Source organism: Antennarius striatus, chromosome 15 (genome assembly GCF_040054535.1).
Source record: "Antennarius striatus isolate MH-2024 chromosome 15, ASM4005453v1, whole genome shotgun sequence".
Lineage (NCBI taxonomy): Eukaryota > Metazoa > Chordata > Actinopteri > Lophiiformes > Antennariidae > Antennarius > Antennarius striatus.
In genome coordinates, this window is record NC_090790.1 from 20286234 (window position 1) to 20311015 (window position 24782).

At 52.8% G+C, this 24782-nt stretch overlaps 3 protein-coding genes across 4 annotated transcripts; 2 read left to right on the forward strand and 1 right to left on the reverse strand.

Moving 5' to 3' along the window:
* The first annotated feature begins 500 nt into the window (after nucleotides 1-500).
* Nucleotides 501-7631, forward strand: LOC137608308 (phospholipid phosphatase 1-like). Of its 2 annotated transcripts, none has more exons than XM_068334579.1 (7): nucleotides 501-845; nucleotides 1080-1255; nucleotides 2397-2551; nucleotides 3594-3874; nucleotides 4698-4755; nucleotides 6520-6696; nucleotides 6785-7631. In XM_068334579.1, exons 1-7 carry the CDS (start codon nucleotides 658-660, stop codon nucleotides 6902-6904), a joined length of 1155 nt encoding a protein of 384 aa, XP_068190680.1. In that variant the 5' UTR covers nucleotides 501-657; the 3' UTR covers nucleotides 6905-7631. The 2 variants fall into 2 exon arrangements, with proteins under 2 accessions (XP_068190680.1, XP_068190681.1); XM_068334580.1 differs by lacking the exon at nucleotides 2397-2551 and adding an exon at nucleotides 3032-3183.
* A 47-nt stretch (nucleotides 7632-7678) lies between these two features.
* mtrex (Mtr4 exosome RNA helicase) lies at nucleotides 7679-17190 on the reverse strand. Its single transcript, XM_068334575.1, has 27 exons — nucleotides 17036-17190; nucleotides 16559-16696; nucleotides 16227-16293; nucleotides 15524-15586; nucleotides 15342-15454; nucleotides 15097-15271; nucleotides 14938-15028; nucleotides 14745-14869; nucleotides 14558-14656; nucleotides 14079-14199; nucleotides 13867-13998; nucleotides 12737-12816; nucleotides 12556-12666; nucleotides 12151-12252; nucleotides 11226-11351; nucleotides 10997-11147; nucleotides 10740-10912; nucleotides 10576-10644; nucleotides 10380-10505; nucleotides 10199-10309; nucleotides 9935-10123; nucleotides 8711-8874; nucleotides 8515-8620; nucleotides 8381-8437; nucleotides 8144-8306; nucleotides 7952-8056; nucleotides 7679-7817 (listed from the first exon to the last, which is right to left on the reverse strand). Exons 1-27 carry the CDS (start codon nucleotides 17146-17148, stop codon nucleotides 7765-7767), a joined length of 3123 nt encoding a protein of 1040 aa, XP_068190676.1. The 5' UTR covers nucleotides 17149-17190; the 3' UTR covers nucleotides 7679-7764.
* dhx29 (DEAH (Asp-Glu-Ala-His) box polypeptide 29) lies at nucleotides 17191-24771 on the forward strand. The gene is made up of 28 exons (XM_068334573.1): nucleotides 17191-17496; nucleotides 17575-17648; nucleotides 17858-17971; nucleotides 18056-18185; nucleotides 18255-18394; nucleotides 18486-18629; nucleotides 18957-19083; nucleotides 19165-19323; nucleotides 19398-19566; nucleotides 19700-19820; nucleotides 19904-20290; nucleotides 20371-20637; nucleotides 20716-20859; nucleotides 21282-21458; nucleotides 21540-21680; nucleotides 21762-21906; nucleotides 21990-22110; nucleotides 22225-22309; nucleotides 22418-22506; nucleotides 22655-22783; nucleotides 22870-22945; nucleotides 23029-23253; nucleotides 23338-23474; nucleotides 23561-23651; nucleotides 23729-24025; nucleotides 24106-24237; nucleotides 24327-24423; nucleotides 24516-24771. Exons 1-28 carry the CDS (start codon nucleotides 17334-17336, stop codon nucleotides 24569-24571), a joined length of 4137 nt encoding a protein of 1378 aa, XP_068190674.1. The 5' UTR covers nucleotides 17191-17333; the 3' UTR covers nucleotides 24572-24771.
* The last annotated feature ends 11 nt before the right edge of the window (nucleotides 24772-24782 follow it).

Here is a 24782-nt window from a genome sequence, read left to right on the forward strand (position 1 = left end):
TTCCTGTTCAGGATTCTTTTTGTTTTATGTTTTTTTTTTTTTCTTTTAAAGAATCCTGAGCTGGAACAACTTCCTGTTCCGCCAGAGCGTAGCTGCGTCACGACGTCACCGTCGTATCCAGCCAATCAGAGACGGCGGTGGTGGTGGAGGCGGGTCCACCGAAGTGGGATTCGTGCATGTCGTGATTGTGGAACATTACGATGTTTTTCAGCGTCAGTTCGTATAATTCGGGTTAAACTCCCGACATGCTAGCAGCTAACTGCTCGGCTTTAACAGAACCGGATGTTTATTTTGTTCCCCGTTACCGGAGTCCCGTTACCGGCTGGGACTTTCTGGCTGCATCGCGTAAACAAATACACGATGTCGTTATGTAGTTATAATGTCGCCCTTATGTAGTGATAATATTTGCGGTGGTTTGTTTTTAATTGAAACTCTGGTCTGGTGCTCTGGGGGCGTCACGGCCGGATGTTTCTGAACCGGTCACATGACAATAAACGCTTTCAACCCTTTGAAGGGCTTTGATTCCTGGTGTTTTTGATCGATCATGTTATAGTAATCGAACACACAACAGTCACACCACAAAGGGACAGTAACAGGTTATAAGCCGTCTCACTGCTCCATCGACATAAGTAAAGACTGACGGTCCCGACCCATCAAATGTCTTCGACTCTCCAATTTCCGCCGGGACCTCAAACGCAGCACCTGACCGAGCGCCGCCATCCGCGCGCCCCAGTCGGTCGGAAGGCTCGCGCGGGGTCCCGGTCCAGCTCACCTGACAGGTGTTCGTCCGGCTCCGGCCAGAGCGACCGCTTCTTCTCCATCCCTCTCCAGGACTGGCAGGCGGAGTGAGTTCCGCGCCGCGCCGCGCCGCTCCCCTCCGCACCGCGCCGCTCCCCTCCGCGCCGCGCCGCTCCCCTCCGCACCGCGCCGCGCCGCCGCGTCAGCGGCAGCGCTGGTATTGATTCCTGTGCGGTCCGGTGGGGGGGGGGGGGTCCGCGCGTCCCGCATGAGGGCGTCGACGTTTTTGTTGTTGTTGTTGTTGTTTGTTTTTGATTGTGTTTACATGTCGTTTACCACAGATCTCTCTCCGGTACGGAAATAGCAGCGACACCCCCGGGAGGAGCATCCCCCGCCGTTCGTTACCGGACGGGACGCCCCGACAGCCGGGACTCGACTCAGACGCGGACAACAGCCAACATGTTCGACACCGGACGGATCCTCTACGTCCTCCTGGACGCCGTGTGTCTCCTCCTCGGTACGTACGTCCCGGTCCGGTCCCCGGGGCACCGGTCCCTTATTGATCCGATTAGAGATTGGATTTAATCCGTCTGTTCGGACGCGGGGCGCGGGGCGCGATAAGGGAGTGGTGGGACGGAGTCGACCCCCCGAGAGAGACGCGGTTCCTGCTTTAACCCCCAACGGCACCCGGAACCGGATCGCCGTGACGCGTCCGGACCGTTTCCCCCGGTACCGGAGGACCGTCACGGGTTCGAGTCCATGTGTTTGAATGACGTCACTTCAAATGTGTGACGGTCCGAACGTGCGTTTGATTTACGGCACCTGTCACGAACCACACACCGGGGATTTACGGTAAACAAACCGGTAAACAAACCGGTAAACAAACCGGTAAACAAACCGGTACACAAACCGGTAAACAAAGGCGCACAAACAGGAGTCACGTTTGCGTTTCATCCGTTGTACTGTTTACCTGCTCTGGTTTGTTTATTACCACCAGAGGGGATCGATCGATCAGACGTATTGATCCCTGTTGGATTCCACCGATCCAGGAACGGTATCTGTCGTCGGTTCGATCCCTAATCTATTTATAGATCGTTACCGTTCAGGATTAAAGTGGATTATCCGAACAGACCGGATTGTTTTATTTTAAGAATGTTTGTTTGTTTGTTTGTTTGTTGTTTTTTACTTTTAATCCTCGTTTTTATTCCCCGTGAAGAAACATTCCGTCATTCTGTCGACACGTTTGATCAGCGTGGGTTCAAGTTGGTGTTCTGTGTGTGTGTGTGTGTGTGTGTGTGTGTGTGTGTGTGTGTGTGTGTGTGTGTGTGTGTGTGTGTGTGTGTGTGTGTGTGTGTCGGCGGCGGACCGGATCACCGTTCGGTGACGACACCTGATCCGTTACCGGTGAATAATAGATGGGGGGGGGCTGAGTCTGGTCTTGAGTCGCGTGGGGGGGAATCGACCCCACGCGCACGCGTCTCACGTCCCGCGCGTGACGTCCCCCTCTTGATGCTGCGTTCAGGCCCAACAGGAAACCGAAGCTCTCCCACCTGTTGGACGTTTCGACTTCCTGCTGGACCTGAACGCACCAAACACATCACCAAACACACTCTCACTTCCTTTGACCTTTGACCCCTCCCTGATGTCTCTGTCCACAGCGAGTCTGCCTCTGGTGGCCTTTAACCTCTTTAAGCTCCGCCCCATTCAGAGGGGCTTTTTTTGTAGCGACGACAGCATCAAGTACCCGTTCCACCCCAGCACCATCAGCTCCAGCGTGCTCTACTCTGTAGGCCTCACCTTAAACATCACCTGCGTAAGTAGGCTCCGCCCTTCGGGGCGGGGCAGGGGGGCAACGCCCCGAACAGCCAGCTTCCTGTTTGACTCCGAGACGGGGGAAGATGTCCACGTCAAAACAATCGATAAAAGGCCGTGTCGGCCCCATAGGTCAAAGGTCGCGTCCCGACCCCTACAGGTCGATCCCTACTGGAATAAAATAGGATTTAAAATCTGTTCGGGCAGGGGGGGGGCCTGAACGCGTCGGGTCTTAAAATAGTTGGAATGTTCTTCTGGGGGGGGGGGGGCTGCTCAGCCCTCCCTCTGAAGGGAACAGCTGACGGGCGGGGGGGCGGGGTTCCACATTAACACCACTCATCCGTATTTAACTGTCGTCGCCATGCCAACACTTTAACCATCACTTTGGGCGATATGATGCCCCCCGATCATTGTGGGAGCGGGTCAAGACCCCCCCTGATAACCTGTCTTCTCTCCCTCTCCTCTCGTTGCTTCCTGCCAGCTTGCCTGCCGTTTGTCGTTCTCGACGTGCGGCGGCGGCCTTTTCGCCGAGGCTTTTTCTGTCGCGACGAATCGATCAGGTTCCCGTTTAAAGAAGACACCGTCCCCCCCCAGTGGTTGGGAGGTGTCATGATTCCCGTGGTGGTAATCACTGTAAGTGAATCATCTGTGTGTGCTTGTCTGCCCCCCCCCATCTCACCCTGCATGATCGCATGAGGCTCTGACGGTGTGTGGGGGTCTGCTAACGCTAACGCTAACGATGAGACTGACAGATGACCAGAGGCAGACTTTTATTTTGAAACTCCGCTCTGGATCCGTCTGGAGCTGCAGGACGATGGTAGAATAATCCTTGATAACGACTCTCGTGGTTGTTCTGACGTGGACATCTTCATCATCCTCATCCTCCTGATGCGATCGCTCTTCTGTCGTGTTTGTTTGTTTGTCGAGTGGAGTTATCGGCTTTTTCTGTCACCAGGACCCGGTTAACGGGGGCGTCTGGTTCTGATCTTGCAGACATCATCATGTGATTCCCTAACTGTACCCCCGTGCCCCCCCCCCCACAGATGATCGCTGGCGAGAGCCTCCTGGTTTATCTCAAGCGACTCCGCTCCAGGTCGTCCTTCGGCTGCTACGCTTCCTGTGTTTACAAAGCCGTCGGCGTCTTCCTGTTCGGCGCCGCCCTGAGCCAATCGCTGACCGACATCGCCAAGTATTCCATTGGCCGGCTCAGGCCTCACTTCCTGGATGTGTGCCAGCCTGATTGGACGCAGTTCAACTGTTCTTTGGGGGATTATATCGAGAACTACACCTGCACGGGAGAACCCTGGCGGGTGAAGGAGGGCAGGTAGGTCGTGGAACCTCGTCATGTGACGCCGCAGGAGCGTCCCAAACTTGAGTTCTTTGGTAGCGCGCTAGTAGTTAGTGTGCGGAGAGATTATCAGCTCAGAGCAGAAGGAAATCCGGTGGGTGGGGGGGTCACGGACCGGTGCCAGATTGACCAGCAGACCTCAAGGAGGTCCGAGTCAGACGGGCTTTAATTCTCCTCTCTGAAACACGTCAACAGCAAAAGTCAAGCCAAAAGGAGGTTTCTGCTTCAACTGCAGGGTAAATACCCCACCCCACCCCTCTGATCTGCCCCACCAGGGTGGGGTGCGTCCACTTCCTGTCGTCCTATCGCTGCTCTGCAGACATTCGTCTCGTGCGAAGCGACAAACGTTTGTCAGCAGCAGGGATCGGCCACTTTTGGATGAATATCCAAGTATTTCCACCCCGTCGGGGGTAGAGGGAGAAGGGCGGGGGTAGTTTTACCGTCATGTGATCCCGATGATGCTTAAATTAACCACCCCAGGGGGGGGAAGAGGCGTGATGGCGAAACACACCAGCTTCTAAAAGGTTGTTTTAGACGCTGGTGTGACGTTGAAAATGTTCCTGTTGTTCAATAAACGATGAGGTTTAATGGTCGCCCCAGCGACAGTTTATGAGTTAATCAGTCAGTAATTACTGATAGGATGACTAATAAGTAACTGAGTTGACCTTAAAGCTCCCAGAACAAGACGTTAGCTTCGCTTTGGCAGCACGCTTAACCTTTACGCTGATGACGTTAACCTGTTCAGGTGAGTCGTGTTTCCACACATAATAATAATAATGTGTGTGTCCCCCCCCCCCAGGTTGTCGTTCTACTCCGGCCACTCCTCGTTCTCCATGTACTCCATGATGTTCCTGGCAGTAAGTCCAACCATCACACGTCCACATGACAGGAAGCAGCGAGGGCGTGGTGTTCTAACGCAGGTTCACACAGCGATAAGAGTCACGGCCGTCCCTGGAGGGGTCGTAAACGCCGCTTTGTCACGTCTGGGGCTAACGCTAGGCTAGCATTCTCAAGAGTTCTTTTTACCTCCAAAAAGTATCGCATCCCTGGGATGCACTGCAACAAAAATGTGTGCATCCCAGCATAACTTTTATGCATCCCAAAAGTAACACCAGAATATACGGTAGAAGACGAATGCAAGGACTGAGTTTAGCCAATAGTACAGTATAAAAACTAAACACTTAATTTTAATGAATTTTTTTCTATTAACTCTTTTTGTCTGCGATTTCGGCCACTCTCTGACGATTGCACGCAAACGAGAACACTGCGTTCTGTCAGTAGTTCAGGCGGTAAAAGAAGGTTTAGTGTGAAGCGTGAACTGTTCTGGTAGTCGTCCTCGTCCTCTCACCAGAGCAGCACGGCGGCGCAGCGGTAACGCTGTGGCCTCACAGCCAGGAGGTCTGGGGTTCAAACCCCACTGAGGGCCTCTCTGTGAGGAGTTTGCATGTTCTCCACGTGTCTGGTGGCTCCAAAAACATGCGCATAGTTCAAGTTAGAATGATCATAGGTGTGAAGGAGGGTGTGAGGACACACCTGGGGGGTCATTGTAGTGGGAATTGGTTCTAAACCTGGTTACACAAACATTTTGGTGGTTTCCTCCACCTGTGAACCCATAAATACAAGTTCCAAACCAGATCCAGCAGCTGAAGGTTTAGCTCAGAGAGATGAGAGGAGGAACTCAGACCTGAGGTTATGGGTTCAAATCCCACCCCTCCCTTCATTTTTCTTGCCGTTTCCTGAACGACGAAGACAAATACGCCCAGAGAAAAGGTGTGAGCGTGAAGGAATCGGTAGCGTGGTGGGTTAGCCCGTAACCATTTGAGCCCCCGGTGTCACATTCAAGTCCCAACCCAGCGCTGCAGGTTCTGGATCAAAACTGTGTCTCGCAGTAACGAGGCCCGGGGGGGGCCGTGTCCCCTCCGCGTTGTCTGGAGTGTAGAAAGAGGGGGTTATGGAGCCCTGGGCCAGAACCGGCTGACCTTTTACTGCTTTCATGAACAACATTTTAATTTATTGGCCGAAAGTGATGTTGCTGCCGCCAGGCGAAGAACGTTTGGATGAGGTCAGATTTGTAGGAAATCACAGAAAAAAATGAAGAACAACCTGTGATGTGATAAACAGAAAAAACACAGCTGATATTTTACTATCATGAAGGTGAAGTAACTTCTACCAGTAGACTGAATGAATCCGGCCCACAAGTCTTAGTTAGCAGATCACTGCTTTATTCCCCTTGAGGAACCGTCAGCTGTTGTCAGTGGACCCCCCCCCCCTTACTCCACCCCCCACTGAACAGACTGTTGGTTCAGCCCTGATCAACACCAGCTGGTATAAATAGACCAGCGGCTGCAGGAGAACAGCTGACATTCACCGCGTTCCTTCATCTGAAACAAAAGGTTCAGTTTGTGTCAGGATGTGGAGCCGAACAGGAAGTCATCCAGGTCGTAAACGACTTCGTTTGAGGAAGTCAACAGTAGAACAGGACGTTCACTCCGGCTTTATGACAGTTTCCTGCCTGATTGAGTGATTGTTCTCTGGTGTGTGTGTGTGTGTGTGTGTGTAAACCCAGTTAACCGCCACACCTTAGTCCTTGTGTTGTCCCTGATGGGTGTGGTTTCTCCCAGCTCTACCTGCAGGCACGGCTGCGGGCGGAATGGGCGCGGCTGCTCAGACCCACAATCCAGTTCTTCCTGATCGCCGCCTCCGTCTACACCGGCTTGTCCCGGGTGTCCGACTACAAACACCACTGGAGCGACGTGCTGGTCGGCCTCCTGCAGGGCGCCGCCATGGCCGTCCTGGTGGTGAGTCCCGCCTGATCCCACCTCAGCGCCCCCCCCCACCCCCCACTCATGACCCTTTGTAACCCCCCCATTCTCTTGTATCTCGCAGGTCTTCTTTGTGTCCGACTTCTTCAAGCCGCAGGAGGAACCCCACAAAGACGAGAACTTAACGGACACCAACCTGCAAGAAGGCGCCACCAACGGAAACCACTTTGAGAGCTGTAACTAGGCAACCGCTCCCAGAACCCCCCAGCTCTCCATATGCACATTTCAACACCCCCCCACCCCCAGACCCCTGCATGGATTTAAACCCTGAAGCTTTTGGAAGCTGCTCCTCAGGCCTCTTGTTTTTTTTAATCTTTTTAAAGATTTTTGTTGTCAGGCATTTTGTCATCTTTGACCACTGGTCCCCCATCGGGGGCGGAGCGCGACCCCACGACCCCCCCATGACCCGGCGACTGACGGATGCAGCTGGACAGGAACCAAATAATGGTCCGTATCGTCGAATGAACCGGTGGGAAGACTTTACGGCACGCGCCCACTGAAGGGTCCGACCACTGCTAAGAAACCTGTGAATGTAGCCCCGCCCCCTTGGTGAATGTAACCCCACCCCCCCTGCTTCCTGACCTGCAGCCGGCCGGCGCCGGGATCTGATCTGGGATCAGCCGATGAGAAACGCTGATCCCAGATCAGATCCGGTTCTGCCGCCGACTCCGGGTCGCCGCCATCGGGTTCCGTCGGAGACGCCCACGTGTCGCCTTCACCGGACCGCCTGCTGCTATCCAGAGTCACATGACCTGAACACGACTTTTGTTGGGTCTGTATGCAGAAGCTAAACCATACAGACGTTTATTGCAAAAAAAAAAAGTATTTACAAATGTTTAAAACAAGAAAAGCCATTTAACGTGACTAACAGGATGTTCTGGTGCAAAATAAAACCTTTTTGTTTCGTTCAACGTTCGTCTTCTGGTTTCTGGATTAAAATCTGCGGCAGCAAAAACCGATGGGATTATAAATGTGGAATATTTGACCTGAACATATAAAAATAATCCAGTCTTTCAGACGTGAGCGTTTCCTACTGGGTCGTCTTCATAGGTAGAGACTCGCGGCGAAGACGATGTCTCTCTTGATCTTCGTTATTCCTGCAGGGACAAAAACGAAGGATGAGTTCCACGCAGAACTTTGTTCTGTTTCCTTCATTCAGACTAAAATCACATCAGAAAATGTCCGATCTGTTGACGCTGAGGCCCCGCCCCCTCCTCCGTCTGCGTCTCACCTTCGGCGAACTTGTTCTCCAGCTCCGTGTTGCCGATGGCTTTGGCGGCGGAACACATCTGTCGTAGAACCTCCTCCAGGCGGCGCATGCAGCGGATGATGCTCCCTGCAGCAGAACATCGGAGTTAATTCGCCTCTTTAGACCACGCCTACTTCCTCCAAGGGGGGGTGGAGGGGGACAGGAAGCGCTCACCTTCAAACACGTCGGTCATCTTGCAGATCTGAGCAAAGGTGGCGCCGTTGGCCCAGGCGAACACCACGTCCATCAGGTGGGGCTTGAACTGGCTCAGGTACGTCTCCTCGTCCACCTCCAGCTTGGCGTCGGCGGACACCTTGGCGATTCTCTTGGCGCATTCCTGGAAGCGCAGAAGAAGAAGAACGTGATCCGGGAACGTCGGAACGCGACCGCGTGGCCTTCACCTGACCTCACCTGCATCTGCCTCAGCGGCGCCGCCAGCTGCTCCGTCAGCTTGGGCATCTCGCTCGCCTGGAGGACGACAACAGACGGCGTCAGGGCGGGGACACGACAGGAGGGGGCGGGGCTACAGGTGAGTGTGTGCTTACGTTCTCCTGGAAGACGAAGCAGCTCAGCAGGGCGGTGGCTTGTTCCACCGTCAGGTCGTTGAACAGCCCGTTGAAGATCATCTCCGTCAGCAGGAGCTCGTCGCCGCTGGAACAGAAGGAACGGCGTTGCGTTACTTTATCCGACAGAGGGAACGGCGTTCCGTCGCTGGACGGGGGGGGGGGGGGGGGCGGCTACCTGCTGATCTCACAGGCGACACGCCCCTTCATCTCAATGACGTCGGACGGACTGGCGAACCCCAGGCGCCTCAGGACTCGCTTCCTGCACTTCAGTTTGTCCATCTGCAGGACGGTCCGGGCTTTCTTCAGGTCCCGCCGGGCCGACCGGATGTCCGCTGCGATCTGACACACACACACACACACACACACACACACACAGTCAGCTCGTATCGGATCCCCACCCCACTGACATCATCCGCCTCCTCCTCGCCCTCTCATCCACGTTGACCTTTGCCCTAAACGTTACAACACATCAGACTAAAGCAGAAGCTCCACCTCCAGGTTTATGAGGCCACGCCTCATCTTCAGTCACCTGAGAAGCGCCCCCTGCTGGTTAGCCGAGGGGAAACACGCTCATTGGAAACTTAAAGGTACGTTGCGAGTCGTCATCACGTCTGAATCAGATGGAGTGTTTCTTTTACTACTTATTAAACTGTTTTCCTGCCCTGGTGACCTCTGACCTGGTGACTTCTGACCTTTCCTCTGAATGACTCCCAGTAGTCAGCATTATCTACATCAGGGGGGTCAAAATCATTTTCACTGAGGGTCAGTTCAGCATAACAGCTGTCCTCAAAGGGCCAGATGTAACTAATAAATGTAACTAAATGTAACTCAGTGTAATGTAACTAAATGTAACTACTCCTTAATGTAACTAATAAATGTAACTAAATGTAACTCAGTGTAATGTAACTAAATGTAACTACTCCTTAATGTAACTAATAAATGTAACTAAATGTAACTCAGTGTAATGTAACTAAATGTAACTACTCCTTAATGTAACTAATAAATGTAACTAAATGTAACTCAGTGTAATGTAACTAAATGTAACTACTCCTTAGTGTTAAATAACTGAATTTCTGACTGATTCTAGTTCCAAACATTACAGTTAGACAGAAAAAACATGTTTGTTTGTTTCTCTGTTCTAACATAAATCCTTTTTTAAGTTAAAACGGTATTAATTACTGCATTGTGGGAAATGTAGTTTTTGGTCAAAGGACACTTGATGTGATTTATTTATAGACACTCTGACCTTTTATGCTCTCGCGGGCCACATAACATGATGTGGAGGCCACATTTGGCCCCCGGGCCTTGAGTTTGACACATGTGACCACATGAACTGTTTTTTGTTTTTTTTTCTACACTGAAGGTGGTGTCGTGCGTCGGGTCTCAGAGGGGTTCTCACCAGAGCCTTCTTCTCACACAGGGCGTAGGCGGCCTCCAGGCTGGGGTCGCTGTGCAGCCCGTGGGAGTACATGCGGTGCTCGAAGGCCTCCACCTTCTGGATGACCTTCTTGAGCGCCGGGTCCTTGATGCCCATGTCATCCACGGGGTCGAGCAGTGGGACGCCGTCCGGGAAGCGTTTCTGGACCTCCTGGAGACAAACAGACGACATGTCAGAACCTCCCTCTGCAGCCCCCCCGCCTCGCCGTGCCGCTGGACCCCCTACCTGGATGGACTTGAGCATGAGCTGCCGGTTGTCGAAGGGCCTCAGGTCTTTGGGGATGTAAAGGCGAACGGAGCTGATGGACGCGAGGAGGTGGAGCATCACCGGGACGACCTGGACGAAGACGAACCCGTTAGGGACGCGACCTTACGTCGGCGCCGGCGCCGCGCTTCCGTTAGCCCACCTGCATCTCTCCGGTCTCCTTGGACCGGGCGGGTTTGGCCGCCTCGGTGGCGGCGTCCTTCACGCTGTCTTTGCTGCAGTGGAGCAGAACCTCCACCACGTACAGCGGCTCCGAGTCGGCGCCGGCCTGAACACAGAACCACATCAGTACCAGCGCACACACGCACGCAAACACACACACACGCACACGCACACACCTTCACGTTAGCCTTCTTGCTGAAGTTCACCACCACGCCCCAGCCGAAGTCGGACTCCTCGCTCTGCACCTGAAGGGACGGAGATGAGAAACGACGTGAGAACCCGGAACTCCAGCCGCCGGGGCGGGAGGCGGAGCTAACATCGTGATCTTTGACCCCCCCACCTTGACGAGGCGCCCCGGCTGCAGGAAGGGGAGACAGTATTTGGGTTTATGGATGAACTCCTGGATCTCCCTGCCCAGCTTGGCCAGCTGCTGACGGATCTTGAAGTAGGTGACCACGCTCTCCTCGTTGGGGATCTCGATGGCGTTGTACTGCTCCTCGTACGTCTTGATCTCTGCACAGAGAAACCGTGTTTGGAGTCACAACTAGAACCAGGAGCTGGAGGCCTGGCGTGGACCCGGTCGGAACCCCCACTCACTCTCCACCACCCCGGGTAACGCCCGGTAGTGCTGGAACTGGTAGAAGGACTTCTCCAGCATGTACTCCGGGTTGATCTCCTCCACCCGCAGCAGGTTGAGCACCATGTTGTAGGTCAGGTGGAAGGCGCTGTTCAGAGGATCCGCCGAGCCCTGCAAGACAACCGGCCAATCACGGAGCAGCTCGCGGGTTCCACTGCAAAGCTGTCTGAATGTGAGCTCCGGTCGTACCTTCAGCAGCTGTTTGCCCACAGACGGACTCATCTTCTCGTCCACCATGAAGATCACGATGCCCCGGTCGTCCATCCCCCTCCTGCCGGCGCGTCCGGACATCTGGATGTACTCGCCCGACGTGATCTACACAGAGACGGAAGAGATGAAACCACATCATCCAGAAAACACATCTGAGAGTTAGAAACAGTCTCGACATCGATGGCGATGAATCCGATGCTGGAACACGGAGGACTCGTCTCCATCGCACACGGCTCTGGTTACACTCATCAGCAGGAAAAAAAAGGTGGATGTGATTACTTTTATGTCCAAGTGATGCGATCTTTATTACACAAGTGTGCTGGATTTAGAAGTGTGTTTCTGTGTGTGTGTGTGTGTGTGTGTGTGTGTGTAGTTGTGTGTGTGTGTGTTTGAATGTGCCTGCGTGGAGCTTTGGCTCCATCAGCCTCAACAGATGTTCCTCATAAAGCTCTGGACGCGAGCTTGTCTTCTCTCACATTCTCCTCCAGCCTGTGTGTGTGTGTGTGTGTGTGTGTCTGCTGCAAATCAATGCCTGTGAGGTGAGGATGAGGGTGATTGGGGACACAGGCGGTCGGGTTCTTGTAAACACTACGTGGCTGTTTATGTGGCTTCGCTAGCTGCAGGCTTGCAGACCTTCTAAGGGGTTCGGAGCAATCTATTGGCCACGCCTCCACCGGACACACACACACACACACACACACACACCAGTCTAAGACAGGAACCCTCACGGAAACTACTGGCGTTTAAAACACACGTGGGAAAGAAGCAGCATCTCCACAACAAAAAGAATATTCCAAAAGATTTCTTTGCATACACACATACCTGTGTGTGTATGTGTGTGTGTGTGTGTGTGTGTGTGTGTGTGTGTGTGTGTGTGTGTGTGTGTGTGTGTGTTTGTGCTTACAAAGCGGTGGTTCTTGCCGTCGTACTTGCGTGCGCTGGTGAAGAGCACGGTGCGAGCCGGCATGTTGATGCCCATGGCGAACGTCTCGGTGGCAAACAGCGCCTGGAGGACAGGAGAACACGGAGAACACACACACCCGTTTAGAGACACACACACACACACACACACACACACACACTCATGTTCGTGTCCGGTTTGGTGCCACTGTTTCACATTAGTGAAAAAAAAAGTGTCGGATGTGCGTTTTGTTCCCCAGAAACATGTGGAGGAAACTTTGAAGCTGTGAAACCAAAAGCTGGAAATCTGAGAAACAACGGCCCGAAAACAGAAATGTGTCAGAAGGTTCTGGAGGGTTCTGGTTCCTGGACCTCAGGGACAGAAAGCGCCCTCTAGTGGGCGTGGTACCTTCAGCAGGCCTTCAGAGAACAGGATCTCGATGGTCTCCTTCAGGATGGGCAGGAGGCCCCCGTGGTGGATCCCGATGCCCCTCTTCAGCAGCGGGAGAACGTGTTCCACCTGGAAAAACCAGCAGGTGGCGTCACGCCGCTCGCCTTCCTCACCTGAGGAAGAGGAGGCGCTTCCTCACCTGAGGGAGCTTCCTGTCTTCGTCCGACAGACAGTCCACGGCGTTGTTAAACACTTCCTCCACCAGCCGCTTCTCGTCGTCTGGATCAGACAGGGGAGGATTAGAACCCACAACCTTCACAAACTATGTGTGTGTCGGGAGACACAAAAGTGTTTTCAACAGTCTATCAGTGTTTTAAAGGTAACACAGTGGTTTAATATCAGTGTGGGGGGGTTCAGAAACATTTAAATTACCTTAAATAATAAGATAGTTTGTCACTCGATTGTGGAATTCATTACTCGCGTGTGGTTCCTGGAACACATTAACCACGAGGAACGAGGGATCGCTGTAAATTAATCTGCACCGAGACGCGTCTGGAACGCAGCGAGGAACGCTCCTCTTCTCTCTGAACGACAACAGAATTTAATCATTAAATCTTTTCTCTCCACGTCAACATTTCTCCTCCATGCAGTCACGTTTCCTTCAGTCTCCTGAAGCTGTTCCACCGCCAGACGCCTCGTTTCTAAGAGACCGCTCCAGAACACAACTGCTGGAGGGGAGAAAAGACGTCGACAGGTTTTGCCAAATTTTTAATATTGGAACTGCAGCGTTGGCAAAAGAAAAATATGTGTGTTCGCATTTATGATGATGTCACAACAGAGAAAACAAACGGAGACGTGGGAGGAAAGGGTTTCTTCACGCTGTTGTTTTTGGACTCCCTCCCGTCCTGCAGGGATCAGAACGCGTGAATTAACTCCCCTCACCGCCTGAACCCGACAGCAGGAGTCCTGTTCGTGGGATTTATTCACATCGGCCTGCCAGCAGTCAGGTTTCTGTTGCCTCACGTCGACTTCCTCCCTCTTTCTCGTAGCAACGCCACAAAAAATGTATTTGTGTTGGTCTAACGTGTGAAACACGATCCGTGGAGGCGATGCTCTCATCGCTGGCGTGACGGCTGCGACTGATTTCATGACGCGTTCAAACTCGTTCTGGAGGAATCTGACAGAAGGTTTAACTTCCTGCCGCCTAAAACCATCAAATCCACACGTCTGAGGAGCTGAAGTGCTCGACACCGGAGGCATTGAACCTCACGACACACGACAACCAGGAGCTGAACACGTCACAGGAGCGTGACACACACACACACACACCTCCGTTGAAATCCAGCTTGGCCACCTGCAGCGCGTAGGCCTCACACTCCTTCTTGCTGAAGCTGAAGATGATGACGGGCTGGAAGTTCCTCTCCATGATCATCTTCACGATCTTGAACACGCTGGACGGACCTGCAGATGTGACCGCGTGGAATTATCCCACTGAAGAGGATGTCGTCAGTGAAAGCTGACACACACACACACACACACACCTTTAGTGCCCCCTTTCCGTCCTCTTGGGTCCCATTTGCCCCCTCCACTGCTGCCCCCTGAATCCCCTGCGTCCCTCAGCACCTGCATCGCCGTGTTGAAGTTGTCCTCCCTGAAGTCTCCCTGAAGAGAAACACAACACACACGTCTGTCACGTAACCCTTCGCCGGGGCCGAACGATCCCACACATTTAATTTAAAATAAAATCAAAATTAATCCCTAGAACATCCAATAATCCAAATTACTAATAGAATAAAAAAGTGTGATTATTTGACATCATTCTTTGTGGTATTATCCACCAGAGGCAGGATCCAAGTAACATTTAGCACTAACCAGTTTGTTTTTGCTTCATTCTGACAGAAACACACAAAAACACATTCCGGGGGGGGGACGGATTAAAGCCACGACCCACATGAGCGGCATTAGAACCCGACCTCCTCAGCTCTGACCTGAATGAGTGCAGTTTTGTGTGCAGCCTTACGTTCTCATCCACCACCAGGTGGAGGCCATCGCCCCCTGCTGGGAAGACGTAATGCTGCAGCGGCGTGGGACGGTAGTCGGTGTAGACCACGTGGCAAGGCTACAGCACAGAAACATCCCATCAATTAAACACAAAGCAGGAAAAACAAGGTGGTCTCATCCGGATCCTTCCGCTCAGAGCCGCTCACCTGCTTGTGCAGGTGGCAAATCCACTCTGCAAACTGTCGGGCGTTGGGGATGGTGGCTGACAGGAAGACGTAGTGCACGTTGTCAGGAAGGAGGATGATGGTCTCCTCCCACACGACGCCACGCTCTGAAAGAGAGATGGAGGATCACCGAGGGGAGACGTGTGAGCGGAGGTGTGCTGTGTTCTCCACCCACCAGCGTCTCTCATGTAGTGGATCTCATCGAAGACGACCCACGCCACCTCCCTCATGATCTCAGAGCCGCGGTACAGCATGCTCCTCAGGATCTGGGAGGGGAACGCTCGGTTAGATTCAAGCAATTCACGTTGAACTTGCGTCCGGCGGGACGTCTCACCTCCGTCGTCATGACGAGGCAGGAGGCGGTGGGGTTGATGGTGACGTCACCGGTCATCAGTCCCACATCCTGGAACTCCTCGTACATCTCTCTGTACTTCTGGTTGGAGAGGGCCTTGATGGGGCTGGTGAAGATCACCCTCTGCTTCTCTCTGAGCGCCAAGGCAATGGCATATCTAACAGAGGATGATAAAGAATTAAAGTGGAAGTCTTCACCATGTGATCCTCGTTGACGTGTTTACTCACTCAGCACACACGGTTTTGCCAGCAGACGTGTGCGCCGACACAAGCACAGACTCATTGTTGTCGATGCACAAGATGGCCTCACGCTGGAAGGGGTCGAGGGTGAACGGGTACTCCTGCAGGACACAGGAAGCAGGTCAGAGCCCATCGGGATACCCCAGTGCAACAACACCAAAATACGGTACCTTAGCTGCTTTCCCAACTCGTGGTTTCAATGGTTTGTACTCGTCACTGGCAGGAAGAGCCACCTGTTGACAAAAAACTAGTGAACGATTCAAGTTTGGACATTTAATTTAGACAAAAGTTAAACAGTAGAACCTTGAGATATGAGTTTCTGACGTCACCGCTAGTAGATGGGTGGATACGACATCAGTGAGACCGGATCTCGTTCTTTACCACGTGTTGGCGGATGGATACGACATCAGTGAGACCAGATCTCGTTCTCGTTGGTGGAGTAAAGACGTAGCTCGTGTGTTCTCGTGACTTTGTGTTTCTTTTCATTATTTATCATTGTTTACGTAACTTATATATAATTAATTACACACAGATAAAGTCTGCGTGTCTATTGGTTGATAAAATGTTGTTTTTTCATTATTTATGGTGTTTGGGGATTTTTTAAAAGGCTGGAATGGATTAAAATGATTTCTGTTATTTTAAATGGTTAAATGTTTGACTTAAAGTTCAGTCACAGAACAGATTCAACTTGTATCTCAGGTTCAACTGTACTTAAAAAAACTGGTTTATCTCTGGTGTAAATATATTATTAGATCAAGCGATCTAAATATTTCTGTGACTGTTACGTCAGAATTATTAAAGCAGTGCTTAAAGCAAAACAGCTTGTTGCTTTTACTTTTCTGTGTCACCCATCAGTGAATCCTTGTCCTTTACCTCATGTGAGCATCCTTCCACCGTCTCCACTTGTTCCACTTTCACTTGGGGCATAAATTCTGCCACACTGAGGAAAACAAACTCCAGTTAGTTGCAAAGCTTAGAAACATTTAAAAGCAGGTATTTCGTCTCACAACACTCCAAATCCTTAATTTGGGTGACATTAAGCTGAACTGAAACCTCTCTGAGACAGGACCTCATGACAGCTACAAGGTTCATTCAGGTAAAGTTTAACAATATCCAACATGAAGCTGTAACTGTGTTCTATGGCTGGTAAATGCTAACGAACCCACATCCACACCCAGAGCATCCCATGTGGGGACAGAACTCACTTCAGCTCGTTAGCAGACACCGCCTCATTTCGAGGCTTCTTCCCGAACACCGCGTCTTCTCCGCCGTCACTGTCCGCCTCCCTCTTGCGGGTCGACGGACCAGCATCCTTATCCACGCCATTCTTGACTAAAACCTTCCTGTAAACAATAAACACAGTGTAGATGCCCAACTTTAGCTTGTTAGCAGTTAACTAGCAGCAAGGCTGTTTCACAGTCGACATTTACGTCACATAAAAATGGGTTAAAATGTGACGTAATACATTACACAATAAAATCTAATAAACTATTAAAGTTAAGGTTTATTAATAGAACCTGACAACGTTTTGTTTTCATGTTTCTGTTGAGTTCCAGAGCTACCTAGCATGCTGCTTCAGGGCTAGCTTCGCTATCTGAGATTAGCATTCATTCACGTGCTAATCTCACATTCCGTTAATCCCCCTGGATTAAGTTTAAAAATAACCCACAGCATAAATTTACCCGATATCCGGTGTCAAACAAGCAGGTGACTTTTTATTTGAAGTCGTTTGTTCATCATCAAACACGCTGAACAACCCGTCACCAAAGGGGTCCGCCATATTTGTTAGGGGCATACTTTCCCACAATGCAACAGGAGGCTGCTCCCGGAAATACTCTCGGTACGGCAGCTGCGTTGTCCAAAAAGTGTTCACAACCGACATGAGCTGGAGCGACGCGTTCGCGCTGAGACTCTCCGTCTTTGACTCGTCATCCCGTCGCTAAAACACGGTCGAGACTCGGTGAGCGTGTCGGTGACATCATGGGCGGGAAGAAGAAGAAGTCCGCGGCCCCTCCGGTGGCCCCTGCGGCGGCAGCGGGGAGGGCCGGTGGTCCTGCAGCCGGGAACGGCGTGGCGGAGGAGGCGAGGAGACAACCAGGCAGCAACAACCCGGCCAAGCCAGCAAAGGAGAACAAATCCAAAGGTGTCAGTATGAAAACATCCCACCTGAATGAATCATTAACGTACAGTTTACCTGACACGGTGTCCCCCCCCCTTCCAGCTCCGAAGACCTACAGTATGTCCAACTCTGCCCAGGTGGACACAGGTGGAGTCTCCGACAAGTCCATCCTAAAGGTGAGACCTGATCCATGCTCACCTGTGCTTTAACACACATATATAGGGTTCTAAAACCATTTAAACCAGCAACAGTTAGTGTCTGCTTAGATCAGTAATCCCCCACCTCATGGACCGACACAAACTTTACAAAATTGTAATGCCTTGAATGTGTCGCCTTTCCTGAAACAGGTGTGTTAGTAATAATATGCTAATACTAATAAACGCAGGTTAGCATCCAGGCTGACCTGGAGAAGAAGATCATCAAGCTGATCAATGACTTCAGGGAGGAGAACGGGGACAAGGGGCCGATATCAGGCCGACTGACGACCAAGAAGCTGCTGGTGACGACAAACCCGTCCGTCTGTCGGCCATCGCTGTGTTCATGCACCTGAAGCCGGGTTAGCGTTAGCTTGTGTGTCTTGCAGGACTTGTACACGGCGCTCCAGAAGTTCCACTTCAAGAGGGAACACATTGAGGAGGCGATGAAGAGTAGCGTGCTGTACGGCGGGGATCTCCACTCCGCTCTTGATTGGCTCTGCCTCAACCTTAGAGATGGTGGGAGGACTACCAGGTGTCTGGTCTTGGTGTCTTTCCCATCTGTGACGTCTCCTCTCTCTGTTCCAGAGGAGCTTCCAGAAGGTTTCAGCCAGCAGATGCAGGAGGAGAGCCAGAGGAGCAGGCCCAGGTTCCAGACACCTGCTCAGGAGAACCGTGCAAACCCAAGCCCCAGAGCACCCCCCCACACCCGCAAGGGCCCCCCCAAGGTGTGTGTGTGTGTGTGTGTGTTCACAGGAGTGTGTCGTTAGACCAGTGTGACCCAATCATGATGTGCCCCCCCCCCCCGCCCCCTCCCAGACCACAGAGGAAGAGGAGGCTGCCAGCATGAAGGACTGGATCTTAAGGTACGCTGAGCAGAGCAGCGAAGAGGAAGAGGAGGAGGATGAAGAGAAACAAGGGATGAAGATTCACAATCCTGAACTGGAGGAGAAGTTTGACCCAGTAAGAAAAAAAAACTTTAAACTTTCTTCATGAAAAGTCACGGAATTTAGGAAATTTTTTAATTTTTTGCAGGAGAAAAAAAAAGAGACGAAACATTTTAAATAAAAAGCCAAGAGAAAAAAAAAGAAATAAAAAAAGAGAATAATAAAAAAATAAATAGATAAATGAAGAACTATAGATTTATGTTGTTGTTAGGCAGGCCAGGGTTCGTGCTATGCTAAGCTAGCGTGCTGTTGACACAGGCCTAATACGTATAGATTGTTTTGTCTTTTTTTATTTGTGTGTGTGTGTGTGTGTGTGTGTGTGTGTGTGTGTGTGTGTGTGCAGAATGACTCCTATTTGGTCCTCACTGCTAAACTGTACGACACAAAAGAAATGGCGGCTGCTGCGAAGCTGAAAGGCGATAAAGCGGGTCAGAGGACGGCCCAGGACCGAATCCGCGTCATCCAGCAAGGTGGGGGTGTTTTTCTGTCCCGCGGGTCGTGATCGAGCTGCTTCTGCCTCACGCTGAACAAACGGACTCTTGTCGCCGTAGAGATGAAGCAGCTGGAGTCCCACCCCGTGTTCAACCCGGCTATCAAAGTCGTAGACGCTCCTCAACGGGAAAAGAAAGCGGTTCCCAACAGCGACGACAAGGAGGACCTCGGCTTCAAGCTGTTTGAACGAGCCGAGAGAGACCCCCCCGTGGAGAAAGGTCCAAACGCGGGCCGGAGAGAAACGCGCTGTCGATAGACCCGGAAACTCACTCTGTTCCGTTTTTTCTCCCAGTCGTGAAAAAGAACGAGCCGAAGGACGTCCGGAACTTCGACTACACGGCTCGCAGCTGGACGGGGAAGTCCCCCAAGCAGTTCCTCATCGACTGGGTCCGCAAGAACCTGCCCAAGAGTCCGCCGCCGGCGTTCCACAAGGTGGCTGCAGGACGATACTGGAGATGCAGGTGAGCGTGTGTGTGATGGAGACCTGGAACGTCGGGTTGAGATGATCTTATGTGCTGAAAAGCAAAACAAAGATTGAAATTGTTGAAGATGATGGAACCACAGGTTCTGATTGGTTGTGGTTGGGTCGACCAGGGTTCGGGTCCAGAGGCTGGACGACGCTCTGGAGGTGTGTCCCACCATCCTGACTGAAGACAGCATGCAGGCTCAGCACCTCGCCGCAACGCTAGCGCTCTACAACCTGGTGAAAGGACAGGTGAGACACGACGCATAGGACGTCAGGTCGCGACCTCGCCTCGAACCCCTCCGTGACCCCTCTCCCCGCCTGCTTCCTGTCAGTCGGTGCACCAGCTCCTCCCCCCCACCTACAGAGACGTGTGGCTGGAGTGGAGAGACGGCGAGCAGCAGAAGCAGGAGGAGAGTCGCACCGCCGCCAACAAGCCCAGAGACCAGTTCATCGCCCGGCTTCTGGCCCGCCTCAAGCAGCAGCAGGGCCACAGCAGGTCCCCCGAGCCCGGGTCCAGAGACCAGCAGGGCGGGACGGGGGACGGAGAGCCCGAGGAGTCCTGGGAGAACCTGGCGGGACTTGATGTGGAGGAGGAAGGAGAAGACGCGGAAGATAAGAGCGCGAAAAGAGGAGGGAGGAAGGAGGGGGCGGGGTCACTGGAGGCCTCCAGAGAGCTCTTGAAGAAGCTGAGGAGGTCCCCTCTGGCCCTCAAGCTGCAGGTGAGGACCCCCCACCTGTACGACAAGCCGCATCAAACGCGCTTCATTTAAAAAAATTCATAAACATTTTCCCACTACAGGCGGAGCGGGAGCAGCTTCCGGTCTTCCAGCACCGCCATCGAATCCTGGAGGCTCTGCAGCGCCACCCGGTGGTGGTGGTGGCCGGCGAGACGGGCAGCGGGAAGAGCACCCAGATCCCGCAGTTCCTCTTGGAAGAGCTGTTGACGGGAGGCGGAGCGGCGCGGCCCTGCAACATCGTGGTGACCCAACCCCGGAGGATCTCCGCCATGAGCCTCGCCTGCAGGGTCAGCCAGGAGCTCGGCTGCGAGGACGGCCCGGGGTCAAAGGTTAGAGACGCTTCTATCTCGGCAGCGTGACGCTGATTTGCGTTGATAATCGTGTTGGTTGTTGAAACCCCGCCCCAGGCGTCGCTGTGCGGATACCAGATCCGGATGGAGAACCAGTCGGGGGAGTGGACCCGCCTGCTCTACTGCACCACCGGAGTCCTGCTGAGGAAGCTCCAGCACGACCGGCACCTGAGCTCCCTGACACACGTCATCGTCGACGAGGTCCGGTAGTCCCTGTGAACAGAACCGGCTTCCTGTAGACGCCGGTCATGTGACCAACAAACAACCAACGGTTTTGCTGGTGGATAAATCCAACAAAATATAAAAACAGTTTTTCTCTAACTACAGTAATCCATCATGTATTCACGCTTTGAGATGCCCGGTTTCACCTCATCACAGATTTTTAGTAGGCAGTCATGTGATACCGCACGCACGTTTTATTGGCTGACAGCATCCGGAGGTGTGCTGCGTTCCGAGACTCACGGAACAAAACACCAAACAGTGCTTTAAACAGTTTAACGCATTAACCGCGAGTAGCGAGGGATCACTATCTGTGTGACCCGCTACCGACTGACCCGGTATCGGTCCATGATCCGGGGCTTGGGCACCTCTAACTGGTCTTTGTCCCACATCCTTCTCCTCAGGTCCACGAGCGCAGCGTCCAGTCGGACTTCCTGTTGACCATCCTGAAGGATGTGGTCATGAGGAGGTCGGACCTGCAGCTGATCCTCATGAGCGCCACAGTGGACTGCGACAAGTTCTCCAACTATTTCAACCGCTGCCCGGTGGTCAGCATCCCCGGCAGGACCTTCCCCGTGGAGGTGAGGAGAAGGATCTGCATCGGATGGACGTTTCTCATCCAATCAGACGGGTTTTAAGCTCCCGTGGTTTTTGTCTCCCAGGTGTCGCACCTGGAAGACATCGTGGAGCAGACTGGGTACATCCTGGAGAAGGACTCCGAGTACAGCCAGAAGCTCCTTGAAGACGAAGAGGAGGTCAGCATCTCCGTCACGCAGAAAGGTGGCAAGACGTTAAACCACCAGGTGAGTGAAGCACCGACGCAGGAGGTGAGGTAACGGCATGTGACTCCAGTCTGCTCCAATCACACGTGAATCCTGGTCCAGGAGGTGATCATCAGGGAGTCAGTCTCCGGCTGGGACCTGGGTCCAGACCTTGACCACTTCAGCAGCAGGACTCGGCAGGTCCTGCAGTTCATGAACCCTCACAAGATCAACATGGAGCTGCTGGTGGAGCTGATCGACTACATCGGTGCGGCTCCACCCGTTCCTCCGCCTCTCCAAACACGCTTTTGTCCCTTGTGTTCATGGTTTTTTATTTTTGTGCTCTGCCAGAGAAATCGCCCCAGTTTGCTGAGGTGGGCGGAGCCATCCTCGTCTTCCTCCCGGGTCTGGCTCACATCCAGCAGCTCTTTGACCTCCTGACCTCAGACAAGAGGTTCAAGGACAAGAACAGGTGAACGCATCAGAAATGATATTTTTACTCCAGGCATTTGGAAACGGAAGAAATGCTGAAACATGTCAATTCTACATGTAATTTTCACGTGTGACCTGTGATTGGCTCGTTCAGGTTCAGGATCGTTGCTCTGCACTCCACTCTGTCTTCTAAGGACCAGGCTTCTGCCTTCACAGTGCCCCCTGCTGGCGTCAGAAAGGTAATGCACCATCATATAATTCTTGTAATTTCTGTCACAGTCAACTCGCTTTAGTCATTGTATTTGTTAAAATCCGGATTAAACCAGCCTGTGTCGCGTCCGTTCCAGATTGTCCTGTCGACCAACATCGCTGAGACGGGCGTGACCATTCCTGACGTCGTTTTCGTCATCGACACCGGAAAAACGAAAGAAAATAAGTATGAACACCACAAAAAGTCTCACAGGCTCCTAGCAGCACGCTAACACGAGAGGATTGTCTGCTGCATCGTCACCCGCTGATTGTGTTGCCATGGTAACGTCTGCACACACACGTGTGTCTGTTTGTGTGTTCGTGTGCGTGTTCAGGTACCACGAGAGCAGCCAGATGAGCTCCCTGGTGGAAACCTTCGTCTCTAAAGCCAGCGCCCTCCAGAGGCAGGGGAGGGCAGGACGGGTCCGGAGCGGCTTCTGCTTCCGCCTCTACCCCAAGTTCAGGTGCAGACGACCTCCCGTCAGATCGATGACATCATCATCATGGTATTTCTGTTGGCGCTGACCCGTTCTGCTTGGTCTGACCTCAGGTTTGACGCCTTCATGGATTATTCCGTCCCGGAGATCCTCCGTGTCCCTCTGGAGGAGTTGTGTCTTCACATCATGGTAGACGACCCCACACTGAAGGAAGTTCTCACCAACACTGACACACGTTCTTACGGTTGTTTCGTTTTGGCCCCTCCCATCAGAAATGCCAGTACGGCTCCCCGGAGGACTTCCTGAGCCGCGCCCTCGACCCCCCCCAGCCTCAATCAGTCAGCAACGCCGTCAACCTGCTGAGGAAGATCGGGGCGTGCCGACCCGACGCCCACCTCCTCACCCCTCTGGGGCACCACCTGGCGAGTCTCCCCGTCAACGTGAAGATCGGGAAGATGCTCGTCTACGGCGCCATCCTCGGCTGCCTGGAGCCCATCGTACGTCCAGACGTGACCCCTGACCTCGTCAGTGCGTGTCTTCGACGTCCATTCTCGCGTACTAATAAGACGACTTTTGTCCAGGCGACCATCGCCGCAGCGATCACCGAGAAGTCGCCTTTCTCCACACCCCTGAACAGGAAGGAGGAGGCCAACGTGGCCAAAGCCGCCCTGTCATTGGCCAACTCTGATCACCTGACCATTTACAACGCATACATGGGGTACGGACTTCATCATCACCGTCATCATCATCAGAGAGCAGAAGTCCACCTGCATCTGACGGCACGTTTCTCTCTCGTCCTATCAGGTGGAAGAATTCTCGCACTGAAGGTCAAAGGTCAGAAGCGTCCTACTGCAGGAAGTTCTTCCTCAATCGGACAGCTCTGATTACCATAGAGGTAACACACACACAAACACATGCGCACACACGTCACACACCTTCACTCCGCTCCTCTCCCTCTTTGCCCCCCCCCAGGAGGTGAAGTACGAGCTGATGAAGATGATGGAGCAGGCAGGTTTCTGCTCCTCCTCCACCTCCCGCGTGAAGAAGCCTCAGGTGGCGGCGCTGTCCCGGCAGCAGATCTCCGTCTTGAACGCCGTCCTGACGGCGGGGCTCTACGACAGCGTGGCCCGGGTGCTGTGCACCCCCTCCGTGGACACCCTGGAGCGGGTGGCTTGCACGGTGGAGACACCCCAGGGCAAGGCGCAGGTGCACCCGTCCTCCGTCAACCGCCACCTGCAGACCCACGGCTGGCTGCTGTACCAGGAGAAGGTGTGTGTGTGTGTGTGTGTGTGTGTGTGTGTGTGTGTGTGTGTGTTCCCCCCTCGGTGTTAACCCCCCTCGACCCACAGGTGAAGTACACCAGGATCTACCTGCGGGACACCAGCCTGGTCTCACCGTTCCCCATGCTGCTGTTCGGAGGCGACATCGACATCCAGCACAGAGAGAGGCTCATCACGCTGGACGGGTGGATCCACTTCCAGGTCGGAGGTCACCGGGATCACCGGCGCCGTCAGAGCGGATCTTCTTCCAGGCGTGGTTTGATTGAACGTGTGCGGTTTTGTCCTTCCAGGCTCCCGTTCGCATCGGCGTGATCTTCAAACACCTGAGGAGGCTGATGGACTCTCTGCTGGAGAAGAAACTGGAGAATCCCAGGATGAACCTGGAAGGTGGAGAATAACATCACTCATATGGAGTAACATATAGTTATTAATATTAAGGTTGCATTTTTATCTCATGTGGCGTTTGTGGTCTGCTGCAGACGAGAGGACCATCCAGTTGATTCTGGATCTGATCCAATCAGAGAACACCGTGTGATGTCCCTCCACGATGGACCTCAGGAACCCCTGAAGAACCCGTGGACCCGTTCCACTTCTTACCGATATTCAGCATGAACTCCTGGAACTGTCCAGAGCTTTTTTGAGGTGGACTGGATCAGATGAAACGTAAAAATACCTCCTTAAATCTGAGCAAAACCAGGAAATGAGGTCAAAATCCAGACAATAAAACTGTACATTTTTTTAAAGAA

Coding starts and splice junctions, on each gene's coding strand:
- LOC137608308 (XM_068334579.1), top strand. CDS start 658: ATGTCTTCGACTCTCCAATTTCCGCCGGGACCTCAAACGCAGCACCTG. Junction 2,552..3,593: donor TCACCTTAAACATCACCTGC/GTAAGTAGGCTC, acceptor CCCCCCCCACAG/ATGATCGCTGGCGAGAGCCT. Junction 4,756..6,519: donor ACTCCATGATGTTCCTGGCA/GTAAGTCCAACC, acceptor GGTTTCTCCCAG/CTCTACCTGCAGGCACGGCT.
- mtrex (XM_068334575.1), bottom strand. CDS start 17,148: ATGCCCCTAACAAATATGGCGGACCCCTTTGGTGACGGGTTGTTCAGC. Junction 14,870..14,937: donor CCACTACATGAGAGACGCTG/GTGGGTGGAGAA, acceptor TCTCTCTTTCAG/AGCGTGGCGTCGTGTGGGAG. Junction 11,148..11,225: donor TGGGCAAACAGCTGCTGAAG/GTACGACCGGAG, acceptor GTTGTCTTGCAG/GGCTCGGCGGATCCTCTGAA.
- dhx29 (XM_068334573.1), top strand. CDS start 17,334: ATGGGCGGGAAGAAGAAGAAGTCCGCGGCCCCTCCGGTGGCCCCTGCG. Junction 18,186..18,254: donor CTGCCTCAACCTTAGAGATG/GTGGGAGGACTA, acceptor TCTCTGTTCCAG/AGGAGCTTCCAGAAGGTTTC. Junction 24,026..24,105: donor GGCTGCTGTACCAGGAGAAG/GTGTGTGTGTGT, acceptor CTCGACCCACAG/GTGAAGTACACCAGGATCTA.